Genomic DNA, 19,826 nt, shown 5'->3' on the forward strand with positions numbered 1-19,826 from the left:
GCGTTATACCTGTTCCCGACAACACCCTCCAGGGGGCAGTAAGCACCCATTCAGTTTGTTTACCAACTCATAGAAGTAGTAGAAGAAGAAAAATGGGACTACTTCAAAATTGAGATGGCCTCAATGCCACTGCCCATGCGCTCACTGATGCCACAATGGGACCGATACAATGAGGCGACGTCTACGGTGGACCTTACTGAATCCTTTCTCGTCTATGGTGGACCTCACTGAATCCTTTATCGTCTACGGTGGACCTCACTGAATCCTTTATCGTCTACGGTGGACCTCACTGAATCCTTTCTCGTTAATGGTGGACCTTACTGAATCCTTTATCGTCTACGGTGGACCTTACTGAATCCTTTCTCGTTAATGGTGGACCTTACTGAATCCTTTCTCGTCTACGGTGGACCTCACTGAATCCTTTCTCGTCTATGGTGGACCTTACTGAATCCTTTCTCGTTAATGGTGGACCTTACTGAATCCTTTATCGTCTACGGTGGACCTTACTGAATCCTTTATCGTCTACGGTGGACCTCACTGAATCCTTTATCGTCTATGGTGGACCTCACTGAATCCTTTCTCGTCTATGGTGGACCTCACTGAATCCTTTCTCGTCTATGGTGGACCTTACTGAATCCTTTCTCGTCTACGGTGGACCTTACTGAATCCTTTATCGTCTAAGGTGGACCTCACTGAATCCTTTATCGTTAATGGATGTGAAGGAAGGAGGCAAGGAAATTAGTCTGTCCAAGACTATTAGGATGTGGCCAAGTTTCAAAATGGCACCCGCCCCTCCCCCAAACTACCCCCCTTACCCTTCCCCCAAACTATCCCCCACCCCAAAAATCCCCCACCACTCCCCCAAACTATCCCTCACCCCTCCCCCAAACCACTCCCCACCCCTCCCCAAACTATCCCTCACCACTCCCCCACACTGCTACATTCTCTAAAGCACAACTCACACATATATACACAATATACGGTAGAAACTCCATTCTCCACAGTATACTCTATTCTCCATAGTATACTCTATTCTCCACAGTATACTCCATTCTCCACAGTATACTCTATTCTCCATAGTATACTATATTATCCACAGTATACTCCATTCTCCACAGTATACTCTATTCTCCACAGTATACTCTATTCTCCATAGTATACTATATTCTCCATAGTATACTCTATTCTCCACAGTATACTCTATTCTCCACAGTATACTCCATTCTCCACAGTATACTCTATTCTCCACAGTATACTATATTCTCCATAGTATACTCTATTCTCCACAGTATACTCCATTCTCCACAGTATACTCCATTCTCCACAGTATACTCTATTCTCCACAGTATACTCTATTCTCCACAGTATACTCCATTCTCCACAGTATACTATATTCTCCACAGTATACTATATTCTCCACAGTATACTATATTCTCCATAGTATACTCTATTCTCCACAGTATACTCCATTCTCCACAGTATACTCCATTCTCCACAGTATACTCCATTCTCCACAGTATACTCCATTCTCCACAGTATACTCCATTCTCCACAGTATACTCTATTCTCCACAGTATACTCTATTCTCCACAGTATACTCTATTCTCCACAGTATACTATATTCTCCATAGTATACTATATTCTATATACTCTCCATAGTATACTCTATTCTCCACAGTATACTCTATTCTCCACAGTATACTATATTCTCCACAGTATACTATATTCTCCACAGTATACTATATTCTCCATAGTATACTCTATTATCCACAGTATACTCTATTCTCCACAGTATACTCTATTCTCCACAGTATACTCCATTCTCCACATCTCCAAAGGGGAGGGAAAGATGAGCTACATATGAGTTAGAGAGGACTGAGACCAGAAAGAGAAAGAAAGTTAGGAGAGAGAGCGGGAGAGAGAAAGAAAGAGAGATAGATATATGTTTTGGAGGGGTACTGTGCAGTATTTTATCTGAGGTTGTTGGTATAATACAGTCCACACTTCTGTCCTATCAACCCCTTCTCCAGCTCTCGTCTCCTCAGCTAGGAGAAGGAGCTAGGGACTGAAATGGAAAATGGCCCACATCCTAAATGGACTCACAACGCACTTGTGGAGATCTGGATTTGATAGGCGTTAGCAATATGCTAATAGCTTACACCTTGCCCTCTGATAGGCGAGGTGGAAGTTTCACCATATTGCTAACGCCAATCAAATCCTCTCAGATCTCCACACCCAATAGGGCAGGGCGCAGGGTCGAGGGCTCTGTTTGGTCCTCTCTCTTCTCGCCTATAAGAGAAGAGCCCAGGGAAGGGAACTCTTTTCTAAGCCCGCGTATCCATTTAATTTTTTGGAACTCAGTCGGGCTCACAACTTACTGTTGCTAGGTAGAATAGTAGAATACACAAGGTGAAGTCAGGTTGTGCATCAGCAGTTTTTTCTCTTGTTATGTCAGTCACTGACAGTCACCCGATTGGCCCATGTCAGCTACATGTTTTTAGATTGGTTACTTGGTCTAATTATGTTAATTAGTTTAGCCAGCTATCTGAACTGGTAGGGATCATGGTGTAATTATGTTAATTAGTCTAGCCAGCTATCTAAACTGGTAGGAATCATGGTCTAATTATGTTAATTAGTCTAGCCAGCTATCTGAACTGGCAGGAATCATGGTCTAATTATGTTAATTAGTCTAGCCAGCTATCTGAACTGGTAGGAATCATGGTCTAATTATGTTAATTAGTCTAGCCAGCTATCTGAACTGGTAGGAATCATGGTCTAATTATGTTAATTAGTCTAGCCAGCTATCTGAACTGGTAGGAATCATGGTCTAATTATGTTCATTAGTCTAGCCAGCTATCTGAACTGGTAGGAATCATGGTGTAATCATGGGCTCCCATTGATTTTGTTTGTCACTCTCATTCAGATATCATATTAAAAACGGCAAACATTTCTCTCCACCCACATGGCAAAATGTGTAGAATTGCAGGAAATGAGTTATAAAATTACTAAATCTTCACTCCGCCCACGAGCCACCGCTGCCCCTCATGATGAGTTCAGATTGTTGGTGGCTCCCACCCCCATCAAAGTTGCCCATCCCAGGGCCTAGGTGCTGAAATGGGATGTGTCCTCAGCAGAGGTAACAGATTTAGTGTTGGGATTAGTAGTGTTGTTGTGGACGGGGCTACTCTGTGCTGCCGGGGTCATAGGGGCAAAGGTCGGGGTTGTAGGGGTCACTGGAAGGTCAGGGGTCACCGTAGCTGACGATAACGTCTCTGTGTTCACGTTTCTGCCCTCCAGAGTGGCCTCGTCCTGCAAAACACACACACACACACGTTTATTCAGATGAGGGTAGAGGACGTTGTGGAGTTTGTCGGTCAGTGTATAGGTGACGTGTGTGTGTGTGTGTGTGTGTGTGTATGTGTGGTGGGAGGCCTACCGTAACCCAGGGGTGTGAGAGAACCTCCTCTGCTGAATAACGAATGTCCGCGTTCACCTGCAGCATCTGACCAATCAGCATCTAGGAAAGACGTCATGTGACAGTCAGTATGCAACGCAGAAGCTATGTTTAAGGGCAATTACTGAACTGCGAATATTTGTATTCCAATACACTACGTGGTGCAGTGTACCATCTACTGTTATACCATCTATCTACTGTTATACCATCTATCTACTGTTATACCATCTATCTACTGTTATACCATCTACTGTTATACCATCTATCTACTGTTATACCATCTATCTACTGTTATACCATCTATCTACTGTTATACCATCTACTGTTATACCATCTATCTAATGTTATACCATCTATCTACTGTTATACCATCTATCTACTGTTATACCATCTACTGTTATACCATCTATCTACTGTTATACCATCTATCTACTGTTATACCATCTAATGTTATACCATCTATCTACTGTTATACCATCTATCTAATGTTATACCATCTATCTACTGTTATACCATCTATCTACTGTTATACCATCTACTGTTATACCATCTACTGTTATACCATCTACTGTTATACCATCTACTGTTATACCATCTACTGTTATACCATCTATCTACTGTTATACCATCTATCTAATGTTATACCATCTATCTACTGTTATACCATCTACTGTTATACCATCTATCTACTGTTATACCATCTATCTAATGTTATACCATCTACTGTTATACCATCTATCTAATGTTATACCATCTACTGTTATACCATCTATCTAATGTTATACCATCTACTGTTATACCATCTATCTAATGTTATACCATCTACTGTTATACCATCTATCTACTGTTATACCATCTACTGTTATACCATCTATCTAATGTTCTACCATCTATCTACTGTTATACCATCTACTGTTATACCATCTATCTACTGTTATACCATCTACTGTTATACCATCTATCTACTGTTATACCATCTACTGTTATACCATCTATCTAATGTTATACCATCTATCTACTGTTATACCATCTACTGTTATACCATCTATCTACTGTTATACCATCTACTGTTATACCATCTACTGTTATACCATCTACTGTTATACCATCTATCTAATGTTATACCATCTATCTACTGTTATACTATCTACTGTTATACCATCTACTGTTATACCATCTATCTACTGTTATACCATCTATCTACTGTTATACCATCTACTGTTATACCATCTACTGTTATACCATCTATCTAATGTTATACCATCTATCTAATGTTATACCATCTATCTACTGTTATACCATCTATCTACTGTTATACCATCTATCTACTGTTATACCATCTATCTACTGTTATACCATCTATCTACTGTTATACCATCTATCTAATGTTATACCATCTACTGTTATACCATCTATCTAATGTTATACCATCTACTGTTATACCATCTATCTAATGTTATACCATCTACTGTTATACCATCTATCTAATGTTATACCATCTACTGTTATACCATCTACTGTTATACCATCTATCTAATGTTATACCATCTACTGTTATACCATCTATCTACTGTTATACCATCTACTGTTATACCATCTATCTAATGTTATACCATCTATCTACTGTTATACCATCTACTGTTATACCATCTATCTACTGTTATACCATCTACTGTTATACCATCTATCTACTGTTATACCATCTACTGTTATACCATCTATCTACTGTTATACCATCTACTGTTATACCATCTATCTAATGTTATACCATCTATCTACTGTTATACCATCTACTGTTATACCATCTATCTACTGTTATACCATCTACTGTTATACCATCTACTGTTATACCATCTATCTAATGTTATACCATCTATCTACTGTTATACCATCTATCTACTGTTATACCATCTACTGTTATACCATCTATCTACTGTTATACCATCTACTGTTATACCATCTATCTACTGTTATACCATCTACTGTTATACCATCTATCTACTGTTATACCATCTATCTAATGTTATACCATCTACTGTTATACCATCTATCTAATGTTATACCATCTACTGTTATACCATCTATCTACTGTTATACCATCTATCTACTGTTATACCATCTATCTACTGTTATACCATCTATCTACTGTTATACCATCTATCTACTGTTATACCATCTATCTACTGTTATACCATCTATCTAATGTTATACCATCTACTGTTATACCATCTACTGTTATACCATCTATCTACTGTTATACCATCTATCTACTGTTATACCATCTATCTAATGTTATACCATCTACTGTTATACCATCTATCTACTGTTATACCATCTATCTACTGTTATACCATCTATCTACTGTTATACCATCTATCTACTGTTATACCATCTACTGTTATACCATCTATCTAATGTTATACCATCTATCTACTGTTATACCATCTATCTACTGTTATACCATCTATCTACTGTTATACCATCTATCTAATGTTATACCATCTACTGTTATACCATCTATCTACTGTTATACCATCTACTGTTATACCATCTATCTAATGTTATACCATCTATCTACTGTTATACCATCTATCTACTGTTATACCATCTATCTACTGTTATACCATCTACTGTTATACCATCTACTGTTATACCATCTATCTAATGTTATACCATCTATCTACTGTTATACCATCTATCTACTGTTATACCATCTATCTACTGTTATACCATCTATCTACTGTTATACCATCTACTGTTATACCATCTATCTACTGTTATACCATCTACTGTTATACCATCTATCTACTGTTATACCATCTATCTAATGTTATACCATCTAATGTTATACCATCTATCTAATGTTATACCATCTATCTACTGTTATACCATCTATCTAATGTTATACCATCTATCTACTGTTATACCATCTATCTACTGTTATACCATCTATCTACTGTTATACCATCTAATGTTATACCATCTATCTACTGTTATACCATCTACTGTTATACCATCTATCTACTGTTATACCATCTATCTACTGTTATACCATCTATCTACTGTTATACCATCTATCTACTGTTATACCATCTATCTACTGTTATACCATCTACTGTTATACCATCTATCTACTGTTATACCATCTATCTACTGTTATACCATCTAATGTTATACCATCTATCTACTGTTATACCATCTATCTACTGTTATACCATCTATCTACTGTTATACCATCTAATGTTATACCATCTATCTAATGTTATACCATCTATCTACTGTTATACCATCTATCTAATGTTATACCATCTATCTACTGTTATACCATCTAATGTTATACCATCTAATGTTATACCATCTATCTAATGTTATACCATCTACTGTTATACCATCTATCTACTGTTATACCATCTATCTACTGTTATACCATCTACTGTTATACCATCTATCTACTGTTATACCATCTACTGTTATACCATCTATCTACTGTTATACCATCTACTGTTATACCATCTATCTACTGTTATACCATCCATCTACTGTTATACCATCTATCTACTGTTATACCATCTATCTACTGTTATACCATCTTCTGTTATACCATCTATCTACTGTTATACCATCTATCTAATGTTATACCATCTATCTACTGTTATACCATCTATCTACTGTTATACCATCTATCTAATCTACTGTTATACCATCTATCTACTGTTACCATCTACCTGTTATCTAATGTTATACCATCTAATGTTATACCATCTATCTAATGTTATACCATCTACTGTTATACCATCTATCTGCTGTTATACCATCTATCTACTGTTATACCATCTACTGTTATACCATCTATCTACTGTTATACCATCTATCTGCTGTTATACCATCTATCTACTGTTATACCATCTGGATGTCTATACCATCTATCTGCTGTTATACCCATCTACTGTTATCGGGCTACTGTGGTTATATCTATCTGCTGTTATACCATCTATCTACTGTTATACCATCTATCTACTGCTGATCTATCTACTGTTATACCCCCATCTATCTCTGGGGAAGGAATTCTGTTATACCATCTATCTACTGTTAAACCAGTATACCATCTACTGTGATACCATCTATCTACTGTTATACAGGTCGTATCTACTGTTATACCATCTACTGTTATACCATCTATCTGCTGTTATACCATCTATCTACTGTTATACCATCTACTGTTATACCAGAACGATCTACTGTTATCACCATCAACTGAGGGAACCCACACAATATAGGTGATAACACCTGCAAGATATCCACCTTCAGACCGTTAACACCATCTGCTGGTAAGTACATCATCTACTGTTCTACCATTTTGGTGCATAGAAGATGGTTTTATCTGAATCAGTACCTGTTAAACAATTGCAGATCTATCCCAGTTAAACCATTTTTCTGAAAATAAAACTCACCCCCACAATATGGAGCTCAGACAACTATCTTCAGTGGTGGAAAAGTTGCACACACACAAACACACACCTGTGGGTCTCCAGACACACACACAAACACACACATTCCTCTTATCAGGTCTCTGACACACAACAACTCCTTATCAGGTCTGGATGGTCTCTACATTCACACTGTTATCAGGTCTCCGAGATGGTCTACTGGGTCTACTGTTTATCAGGTCCCGAGATGGTCTCTTCCTCTTATCAGGTCTCCGAGACACACACTCTCTTATCAGGTCTCCGAGACACACACACAAACACACACACTCCTCTTATCAGGTCTCCGAGATGGTCTCTACACACACACACCTCTTATCAGGTCTCCGAGATGGTCTCTACACACACACTCCTCTTATCAGGTCTCCGAGATGGTCTCTACACACACACTCCTCTTATCAGGTCTCCGAGACACACACACACAAACACTCCTCTTATCAGGTCTCCGAGACACACACACAAACACACACACTCCTCTTATCAGGTCTCCGAGATGGTCTCTACACACACACACACCTCTTATCAGGTCTCCGAGATGGTCTCTACACACACACTCCTCTTATCAGGTCTCCGAGATGGTCTCTACACACACACACACCTCTTATCAGGTCTCCGAGACACACACACAAACACACACACTCCTCTTATCAGGTCTCCGAGATGGTCTCTACACACACACACACCTCTTATCAGGTCTCCGAGACACACACACAAACACACACACACCTGTTATCAGGTCTCCGAGATGGTCTCTACACACACACACTCTTATCAGGTCTCCGAGATGGTCTCTACACACACACACCTCTTATCAGGTCTCCACACACAGAATGTCTCTACACACACACACTCCTCTTATCAGGTCTCCGACACACACACACACTCTTATCAGGTCTCCGAGACACACAAGATGGTCTTATCAGGTCTCCGAGAATCACACACAGCTCTTACCCAGTCTCAGCGATGGTCTCTGACACACACACTCCTCTTAAGGTCTGAGACACACATCTTACCCAGTCTCAGCGATGGTCTCTACAATTCAAACTCCTCTTATCAGGTCTCCGAACACACACACACACGTTATCTCAATGGTCTCTACACACACACACACCTCTTACCCAGTCTCGAGACACACACACACACACCTCTTACCCAGTCTCAGCGATGGTCTCTACACACACACCTCTTACCCAGTCTCCGAGACACACACACACACACACACCTCTTACCCAGTCTCAGCGATGGTCTCTACACACACACCTCTTACCCAGTCTCAGCGATGATCTCTGGAGCTACATATGTGGGGGTTCCAGACTGTATACAGGGGTCCCTCTACGATGGTCTCTACACACACACACTCCTCTTACCCAGTCTCAGCGATGGTCTCTACACACACACACACCTCTTACCCAGTCTCAGCGATGGTCTCTACACACACACACCTCTTACCCAGTCTCAGCGATGGTCTCTACACACACACACCTCTTATCAGGTCTCCGAGATGGTCTCTACACACACACTCCTCTTATCAGGTCTCCGAGATGGTCTCTACACACACACTCCTCTTATCAGGTCTCCGAGACACACACACACAAACACTCCTCTTATCAGGTCTCCGAGACACACACACAAACACACACACTCCTCTTATCAGGTCTCCGAGATGGTCTCTACACACACACTCCTCTTATCAGGTCTCCGAGACACACACACACAAACACTCCTCTTATCAGGTCTCCGAGACACACACACAAACACACACACTCCTCTTATCAGGTCTCCGAGATGGATCAGGTCTCTACACACACACACACACACCACTCTTATCAGGTCTCCGAGATGGTCTCTACACACACACACACTCTCTTATCAGGTCTCAGGTCTTATCAGGTCTCCGAGATGGTCTCTACACACACACACTCCTCTTATCAGGTCTCCGAGATGGTCTCTACACACACACACTCCTCTTATCAGGTCTCCGAGATGGTCTCTACACACACACACTCCTCTTATCAGGTCTCCGAGACACACACACACACCTCTTATCAGGTCTCCGAGACACACACACACTCCTCTTATCAGGTCTCCGAGACACACACACACAGCTCTTACCCAGTCTCAGCGATGGTCTCTACACACACACACTCCTCTTATCAGGTCTCCGAGACACACACACACACACCTCTTACCCAGTCTCAGCGATGGTCTCTATACACACACACTCTCTTATCAGGTCTCCGACACACACACACCTCTTACCCAGTCTCAGCGATGGTCTCTACACACACACACACCTCTTATCAGGTCTCCGAGATGGTCTCTACACACACACTCCTCTTATCAGGTCTCCGAGATGGTCTCTACACACACACACACCTCTTATCAGGTCTCCGAGACACAAACACACACACTCCTCTTATCAGGTCTCCGAGATGGTCTCTACACACACACACACACCTCTTATCAGGTCTCCGAGACACACACACAAACACACACACACCTCTTATCAGGTCTCCGAGATGGTCTCTACACACACACACTCCTCTTATCAGGTCTCCGAGATGGTCTCTACACACACACACTCCTCTTATCAGGTCTCCGAGATGGTCTCTACACACACACACTCCTCTTATCAGGTCTCCGAGACACACACACACACCTCTTATCAGGTCTCCGAGACACACACACACTCCTCTTATCAGGTCTCCGAGACACACACACACAGCTCTTACCCAGTCTCAGCGATGGTCTCTACACACACACACTCCTCTTATCAGGTCTCCGAGACACACACACACACACCTCTTACCCAGTCTCAGCGATGGTCTCTACACACACACACTCCTCTTATCAGGTCTCCGAGACACACACACACACCTCTTACCCAGTCTCAGCGATGGTCTCTACACACACACACACCTCTTACCCAGTCTCCGAGACACACACACACACACACACCTCTTACCCAGTCTCAGCGATGGTCTCTACACACACACCTCTTACCCAGTCTCCGAGACACACACACACACACACACCTCTTACCCAGTCTCAGCGATGGTCTCTACACACACACCTCTTACCCAGTCTCAGCGATGGTCTCTACACACACACACACCTCTTACCCAGTCTCAGCGATGGTCTCTACACACACACACACACCTCTTACCCAGTCTCAGCGATGATCTCTACACACACACACACACCTCTTACCCAGTCTCAGCGATGATCTCTACACACACACACACACCTCTTACCCAGTCTCAGCGATGATCTCTACACACACATACACCTCTTACCCAGTCTCAGCGATGATCTCTACACACACATACACCTCTTACCCAGTCTCAGCGATGGTCTCTACACACACATACACCTCTTACCCAGTCTCAGCGATGGTCTCTACACACACACACACACCTCTTACCCAGTCTCAGCGATGATCTCTACACACACACACAGCTCTTACCCAGTCTCAGCGATGGTCTCTACACACACACACTCCTCTTATCAGGTCTCCGAGACACACACACACACACCTCTTACCCAGTCTCAGCGATGGTCTCTACACACACACACTCCTCTTATCAGGTCTCCGAGACACACACACACACCTCTTACCCAGTCTCAGCGATGGTCTCTACACACACACACACCTCTTATCAGGTCTCCGAGATGGTCTCTACACACACACTCCTCTTATCAGGTCTCCGAGATGGTCTCTACACACACACACACCTCTTATCAGGTCTCCGAGACACACACACAAACACACACACTCCTCTTATCAGGTCTCCGAGATGGTCTCTACACACACACACACACCTCTTATCAGGTCTCCGAGACACACACACAAACACACACACACCTCTTATCAGGTCTCCGAGATGGTCTCTACACACACACACTCCTCTTATCAGGTCTCCGAGATGGTCTCTACACACACACACTCCTCTTATCAGGTCTCCGAGATGGTCTCTACACACACACACTCCTCTTATCAGGTCTCCGAGACACACACACACACCTCTTATCAGGTCTCCGAACACACAACCCCTCTTATCAGGTCTCGAGACACACACACACAGCTCTTACCCAGTCTCAGGATGGTCTCTACACACACACTCCTCTTATCAGGTCTCCGAGACACACACACACACACCTCTTACCCAGTCTCAGCGATGGTCTCTACACACACACACTCCTCTTATCAGGTCTCCGAGACACACACACACACCTCTTACCCAGTCTCAGCGATGGTCTCTACACACACACACACCTCTTACCCAGTCTCCGAGACACACACACACACACACACCTCTTACCCAGTCTCAGCGATGGTCTCTACACACACACCTCTTACCCAGTCTCCGAGACACACACACACACACACACCTCTTACCCAGTCTCAGCGATGGTCTCTACACACACACACCTCTTACCCAGTCTCAGCGATGGTCTCTACACACACACACACCTCTTACCCAGTCTCCGAGACACACACACACACACACACCTCTTACCCAGTCTCAGCGATGGTCTCTACACACACACCTCTTACCCAGTCTCCGAGACACACACACACACACACCTCTTACCCAGTCTCAGCGATGGTCTCTACACACACACACCTCTTACCCAGTCTCAGCGATGGTCTCTACACACACACACACCTCTTACCCAGTCTCAGCGATGGTCTCTACACACACACACACACCTCTTACCCAGTCTCAGCGATGATCTCTACACACACACACACACCTCTTACCCAGTCTCAGCGATGATCTCTACACACACACACACACCTCTTACCCAGTCTCAGCGATGATCTCTACACACACATACACCTCTTACCCAGTCTCAGCGATGATCTCTACACACACATACACCTCTTACCCAGTCTCAGCGATGGTCTCTACACACACATACACCTCTTACCCAGTCTCAGCGATGGTCTCTACACACACACACACACCTCTTACCCAGTCTCAGCGATGATCTCTACACACACATACACCTCTTACCCAGTCTCAGCGATGGTCTCTACACACACATACACCTCTTACCCAGTCTCAGCGATGATCTCTGGAGCCACATATGTGGGTGTCCCGCAGACTGTATACAGGGGTCCCTCTACGATGGTCTCTACACACACACACTCCTCTTACCCAGTCTCAGCGATGGTCTCTACACACACACACACCTCTTACCCAGTCTCAGCGATGATCTCTACACACACACACACCTCTTACCCAGTCTCAGCGATGGTCTCTACACACACATACACCTCTTACCCAGTCTCAGCGATGATCTCTGGAGCCACATATGTGGGTGTCCCGCAGACTGTATACAGGGGTCCCTCTACGATGGTCTCTACACACACACTCCTCTTACCCAGTCTCAGCGATGGTCTCTACACACACACACCCTCTTGGGTCTCAGCGATGATCTCTGGAGCCACATATGTGGGTGTCCCGCAGACTGTATACAGAGGTCCCTCTACGACTGTAGCCAGGCCAAAATCCCCCAGCTTCAACGACTTGGTCCCATCCAGGTACTCACACACCTGGAGGTCACGGGGCAAGAAAGGAGACCGGTGATGGGTTGATATACATGACTAAAGTGTAATGTAAAAGAAACCCTCCTGTAGGATTTAACTCCAACTATGTTCCTAGAGAGAGACCCTCCTGTAGGTTTTTAACTATAACCCTGTTCCTGGAGAGATACCCTCCTGTAGGTTTTAACTCCAACCCTGTTCCTAGAGAGATACCCTCCTGTAGGTTTTTAACTATAACCCTGTTCCTGGAGAGATACCCTCCTGTAGGTTTTAACTCCAACCCTGTTCCTGGAGAGCGACCCTCCTGGAGGTTTTAACTATAACCCTGTTCCTGGAGAGAAACCCTCCTGTAGGTTTTAACTCCAACCCTCCTGGAGGGTTTTAACTCCAACCCTCCTGGAGGGTTTTAACTCCAACCCTCCTGGAGGGTTTTAACTCCAACCCTCCTGGAGGGTTTTAACTCCAACCCTCCTGGAGGGTTTTAACTCCAACCCTCCTGGAGGGGTTTAACTCCAACCCTCCTGGAGGGGTTTAACTCCAACCCTCCTGGAGGGGTTTAACTCCAACCCTCCTGGAGGGGTTTAACTCCAACCCTCCTGGAGGGGGTTTAACTCCAACCCTCCTGGAGGGTTTTAACTCCAACCCTCCTGGGGGGGTTTAACTCCAACCCTCCTAACTCCAACCCTCCCGGGGGGGTTTAACTCCAACCCTCCTGGAGGGGTTTAACTCCAACCCTCCTGGAGGGGTTTAACTCCAACCCTCCTGGAGGGGTTTAACTCCAACCCTCCTGGAGGGGTTTAACTCCAACCCTCCTGGAGGGGTTTAACTCCAACTCTCCTGGAGGGGTTTTAACTCCAACCCTCCTGGAGGGGTTTTAACTCCAACCCTCCTGGAGGGGTTTTAACTCCAACCCTCCTGGAGGGGTTTTAACTCCAACCCTCCTGGAGGGGTTTTAACTCCAACCCTCCTGGAGGGGTTTTAACTCCAACCCTCCTGGAGGGGTTTTAACTCCAACCCTCCTGGAGGGTTTTAACTCCAACCCTCCTGTAGGTTTTAACTCCAACCCTCCTGTAGGGTTTAACTCCAACCCTCCTGTAGGGTTTAACTCCAACCCTCCTGTAGGTTTTAACTCCAACCCTCCTGTAGGTTTTAACTCCAACCCTCCTGTAGGTTTTAACTCCAACCCTCCTGGATGTTTTTAACTCCAACCCTCCTGGATGTTTTTAACTCCAACCCTCCTGGATGTTTTTAACTCCAACCCTCCTGGATGTTTTTAACTCCAACCCTCCTGTAGGGGTTTAACTTCAACCCTCCTGTAGGGGTTTAACTTCAACCCTCCTGGAGGGTTTTAACTCCAACCCTCCTGTAGGGGTTTAACTTCAACCCTCCTGGAGGGTTTTAACTCCAACCCTCCTGGAGGGGTTTTAACTCCAACCCTCCTGGAGGGTTTTAACTCCAACCCTGTTCCTGTTCTAGGTGTGTATGTAAGAGTTTTATACCAGCAGGTTTTCAGGCTTGATGTCTCTGTGGACTATGTCCATACGGTGTAGGTATTGAATAGCCCCGGCCAGGTTGAAGACCATGGCGCTGGCATCTCTCTCTGTGTACTTAGTAGAACATGTGATGGCGTCAAACAGATCTCCACCCTGCAGAGAGAGAACGTCCACAGACACAGGTCAGCATACTGTACACACACATACATACGAACACACACAGGTCAGTATACTGTACACACACATACATACGAACACACACACATACATACGAACAGACAGACACACATACATACGAACACACACAGGTCAGTATACTGTACACACACATACATACGAACACACACACATACATACAAACAGACAGACACACATACATACGAACACACACAGGTCAGTATACTGTACACACACATACATACGAACACACACAGGTCAGTATACTGTACACACACATACATACGAACACACACAGGTCAGTATACTGTACACACACATACATACGAACACACACAGGTCAGTATACTGTACACACACATACATACGAACACACACAGGTCAGTATACTGTACACACACATACATACGAACACACACAGGTCAGTATACTGTACACACACATACATACGAACACACCCACATACATACGAACACACACACATGCATACGAACAGACACACACACATACGAACAGAAACACACATACATACGAACAGACACACACACATACGAACACACACATACGAACAGACACACATGAACAGACACACACACATACGAACACACACACACACATACGAACAGACACATACGAACAGACACACATGAACAGACACACACACATACGAACAGACACACACACATACGAACAGACACACACATACATACGAACAGACACACACACATACGAACACACACACACACATACGAACAGACACACACATACATACGAACAGACACACACACATACGAACACACACACATACATACGAACACACACACACACATACGAACACACACACACACATACGAACAGACACATACGAACAGACACACATGAACAGACAGACACACATACGAACAGAAACACACACATACGAACAGAAACACACACACACATACGAACAGACACACACATACATACGAACACACACACACACATACGAACACACACACACACACACATACGAACACACACACACACATACGAACACACACACACACACACATACGAACAGACACACACACATACGAACACATACGAACAGACACACACACATACGAACAGACACACACACATACGAACAGACACACACATACATACGAACACACACACACACATACGAACAGACACACACACATACGAACACACACACACACATACGAACAGACAGACACACATACAGAGACACACATACGAACAGACACACACACACACATACGAACAGACACACACACACACATACGAACAGACACACACACACACATAAGAACAGACACACATACGAACACACACACATACGAACACACACACATACGAACACACACACACACATACGAACACACATACGAACACACACACGAACACACACACACACATACGAACACACACACACACATACGAACACACACACATACGAACACACACACATACGAACACACACACAGACACGTCAAATTACTAAAATATTTGGTACAATTCATGACTTGACAGTACCTTGATTTTTGTGGGTTAAACAACAGTTTTGACGATTTGAAAAACAACAAATGGAGTCCGGGCTCCAGACGCTGAAGGACGAGGCGCTCTCAGATTCATACACCAGTGTTTTAGATGCAACAAATGGAGTCCGGGCTCCAGACGCTGAAGGACGAGGCGCTCTCAGATTCATACACCAGTGTTTTAGATGCAACAAATGGAGTCCGGGCTCCAGACGCTGAAGGACGAGGCGCTCTCAGATTCATACACCAGTGTTTTAGATGCAACAAATGGAGTCCGGGCTCCAGACGCTGAAGGACGAGGCGCTCTCAGATTCATACACCAGTGTTTTAGATGCAACAAATGGAGTCCGGGCTCCAGACGCTGAAGGACGAGGCGCTCTCAGATTCATACACCAGTGTTTTAGATGCAACAAATGGAGTCCGGGCTCCAGACGCTGAAGGACGAGGCGCTCTCAGATTCATACACCAGTGTTTTAGATGCAACAAATGGAGTCCGGGCTCCAGACGCTGAAGGGCGAGGCGCTCTCAGATTCATACACCAGTGTTTTAGATGCAACAAATGGAGTCCGGGCTCCAGACGCTTGCTGAAGGACGAGGCGCTCTCAGATTCATACACCAGTGTTTTAGATGCAACAAATGGAGTCCGGGCTCCAGACGCTTGCTGAAGGACGAGGCGCTCTCAGATTCATACACCAGTGTTTTAGATGCAACAAATGGAGTCCGGGCTCCAGACGCTTGCTGAAGGACGAGGCGCTCTCAGATTCATACACCAGTGTTTTAGATGCAACAAATGGAGTCCGGGCTCCAGACGCTTGCTGAAGGACGAGGCGCTCTCAGATTCATACACCAGTGTTTTAGATGCAACAAATGGAGTCCGGGCTCCAGACGCTGAAGGACGAGGCGCTCTCAGATTCATACACCAGTGTTTTAGATGCAACAAATGGAGTCCGGGCTCCAGACGCTTGCTGAAGGACGAGGCGCTCTCAGATTCATACACCAGTGTTTTAGATGCAACAAATGACCAGCCATGACACCATGTACTGTAGCTTTAAAAGGGCCAGTCAGCAGTTGTTAAAACCCTTTCTGGATGTATAAATTAATGATATGTTACTGACTTGATTCTATGAATGATATGTTACTGACTTGATTCTATGAATGATATGTACTGACTTGATTCTATGAATGATATGTACTGACTTGATTAGATTCTATGAATGATATGTACTGACTTGATTCTATGAATGATATGTTACCGATTAGATTCTATGAATGATATGTACTGACTTGATTCTATGAATGATATGTACTGACTTGATTAGATTCTATGAATGATATGTACTGACTTGATTCTATGAATGATATGTACTGACTTGATTCTATGAATGATATGTACTGACTTGATTCTATGAATGATATGTACTGACTTGATTCTATGAATGATATGTTACTGACTTGATTCTATGAATGATATGTACTGACTTGATTCTATGAATGATATGTACTGACTTGATTCTATGAATGATATGTTACTGACTTGATTAGATTCTATGAATGATATGTACCGACTTGATTCTTGAAGAATATAATATATTATTATACCATGGCATTTTTGAATATTTGATCTTGATTGGCTAGATGGGTGTTCTAGAGCGCGCCTTAATTACCCTATAATAGAATTATGTGGTATATGGCGAATAGACCAAGGCTAAGGGCCGTGTCCAGGCACTCCGCATTGTGTCGTGCTTTTGGCCGTGGTGTATTGGCCATATACACCACACCTTCTCAAGCCTTATTGCTTAATTATAGCCTTGGTATAAGCAGGTTAATGAACTTGGGGCTTTTGGTATAAGCAGGTTAATCAACTTGGGGCTCTTTGCGTTCTCTGGAAAACAATGCAACTGTGTGGAAAGGTCAGTGCCAATCCGCCAGCGTGTTGGAAACACACCTTCCGCGCCGTTCATTATTTTACATAGAACACATAGCCTCTCATCGATTATCCCTTAATGCCTCACGAGAATGGTCCAACGGTCACACCCCAATCAGAACCTGGTTTTACTCTGACGTTTGTTCACAAAATAAATGTAAACCAACACTGTACAGCCCCAAAACAGGATTAACAACATACTGTTGATGTCATGGATGGGCTCCTTGCATCCATTACTCTGTTAAACTTGAAAGGGTTACATTTTCTCCACAGCCCCGCCCCTTTTTAACCCCAAACAAGGGGGCGGAGAGACGCTTCGTACCTTGACCAATTCCATGACCAGGTAGAGTTCTGTGGGCGTGTCGTCGACCTCAATCAGCTGTATAATGCTGGGGTGCCTGACCCTCTTCAAGACCGCAACCTCGTTCTCTATCAGGTGCTCCTGATCAATACACACAGGACCAGGCAAAAGTTGGAGACAGATACTCATTCAAGGGTTTTTCTTTATTTTTTACTATTTTTCTACATCGTAGAATAATAGTGAAGACATCAAAAACTATGAAATAGCACATATGGAATCATGTAGTAACCAACAAAAGTGTTAAACAAATTGTTCAAAGTAGCCACACTGAAGGAAAGAAATTCCACAAATGTACTTTTAACAAGGCACATTGAAATGTATTCCAGGTGACTACCTCATGAAGCTGGTTGAGAGAATGCCAAGAGTGTGCAAAGCTGTCATCAAGGCAAAGGGTGGCTACTTTGAAGAATCTAAAATATATTTCGATTTGTTTAACACTTTTTTGGTTACTACATGACTCCATATGTGTTATTTCATAGTGTTGATGTCTTCACTACTAATCTACAGAGTAGAAAATAGTAAAAATAAAGAAAAACCCTTGAATGAGTTGATGTCCACACCTTTAACTGGTACTGTATACCTATACATAAATCAGTCAGTCAGTCAGTCAGTCTGAACAATACATAAATCAGTCAGTCTGAACAATACATAAATCAGTCAGTCAGTCAGTCTGAACAATACATAAATCAGTCAGTCTGAACAATACATAAATCAGTCAGTCAGTCAGTCTGAACAATACATAAATCAGTCAGTCAGTCAGTCTGAACAATACATAAATCAGTCAGTCAGTCTGAACAGTACATAAATCAGTCAGTCAGTCAATCAGTCTGAACAGTAC

The 19,826-nt window shown here is 43.4% G+C and overlaps 1 protein-coding gene across 1 annotated transcript in view; it reads right to left on the bottom strand.

Moving 5' to 3' along the window:
* Nucleotides 1-1,657: 1,657 nt before the first annotated feature.
* Nucleotides 1,658-19,826, bottom strand: part of LOC115124309 (serine/threonine-protein kinase DCLK2-like) — a 70,837-nt gene continuing 52,668 nt past the window's right edge. Inside the window, exons 9-13 of the mRNA XM_065025994.1 lie at nt 18,950-19,069; nt 14,992-15,138; nt 13,361-13,501; nt 3,437-3,517; nt 1,658-3,309 (exon numbers count right to left, since the gene is read on the bottom strand). Coding sequence (XP_064882066.1) covers nt 3,103-3,309; nt 3,437-3,517; nt 13,361-13,501; nt 14,992-15,138; nt 18,950-19,069 — 696 coding nt within the window. The 3' untranslated portion in view covers nt 1,658-3,102. The remainder of the gene's footprint in view (nt 3,310-3,436; nt 3,518-13,360; nt 13,502-14,991; nt 15,139-18,949; nt 19,070-19,826) is intronic.

Source organism: Oncorhynchus nerka, linkage group LG12, assembly GCF_034236695.1.
Source record: "Oncorhynchus nerka isolate Pitt River linkage group LG12, Oner_Uvic_2.0, whole genome shotgun sequence".
NCBI lineage: Eukaryota > Metazoa > Chordata > Actinopteri > Salmoniformes > Salmonidae > Oncorhynchus > Oncorhynchus nerka.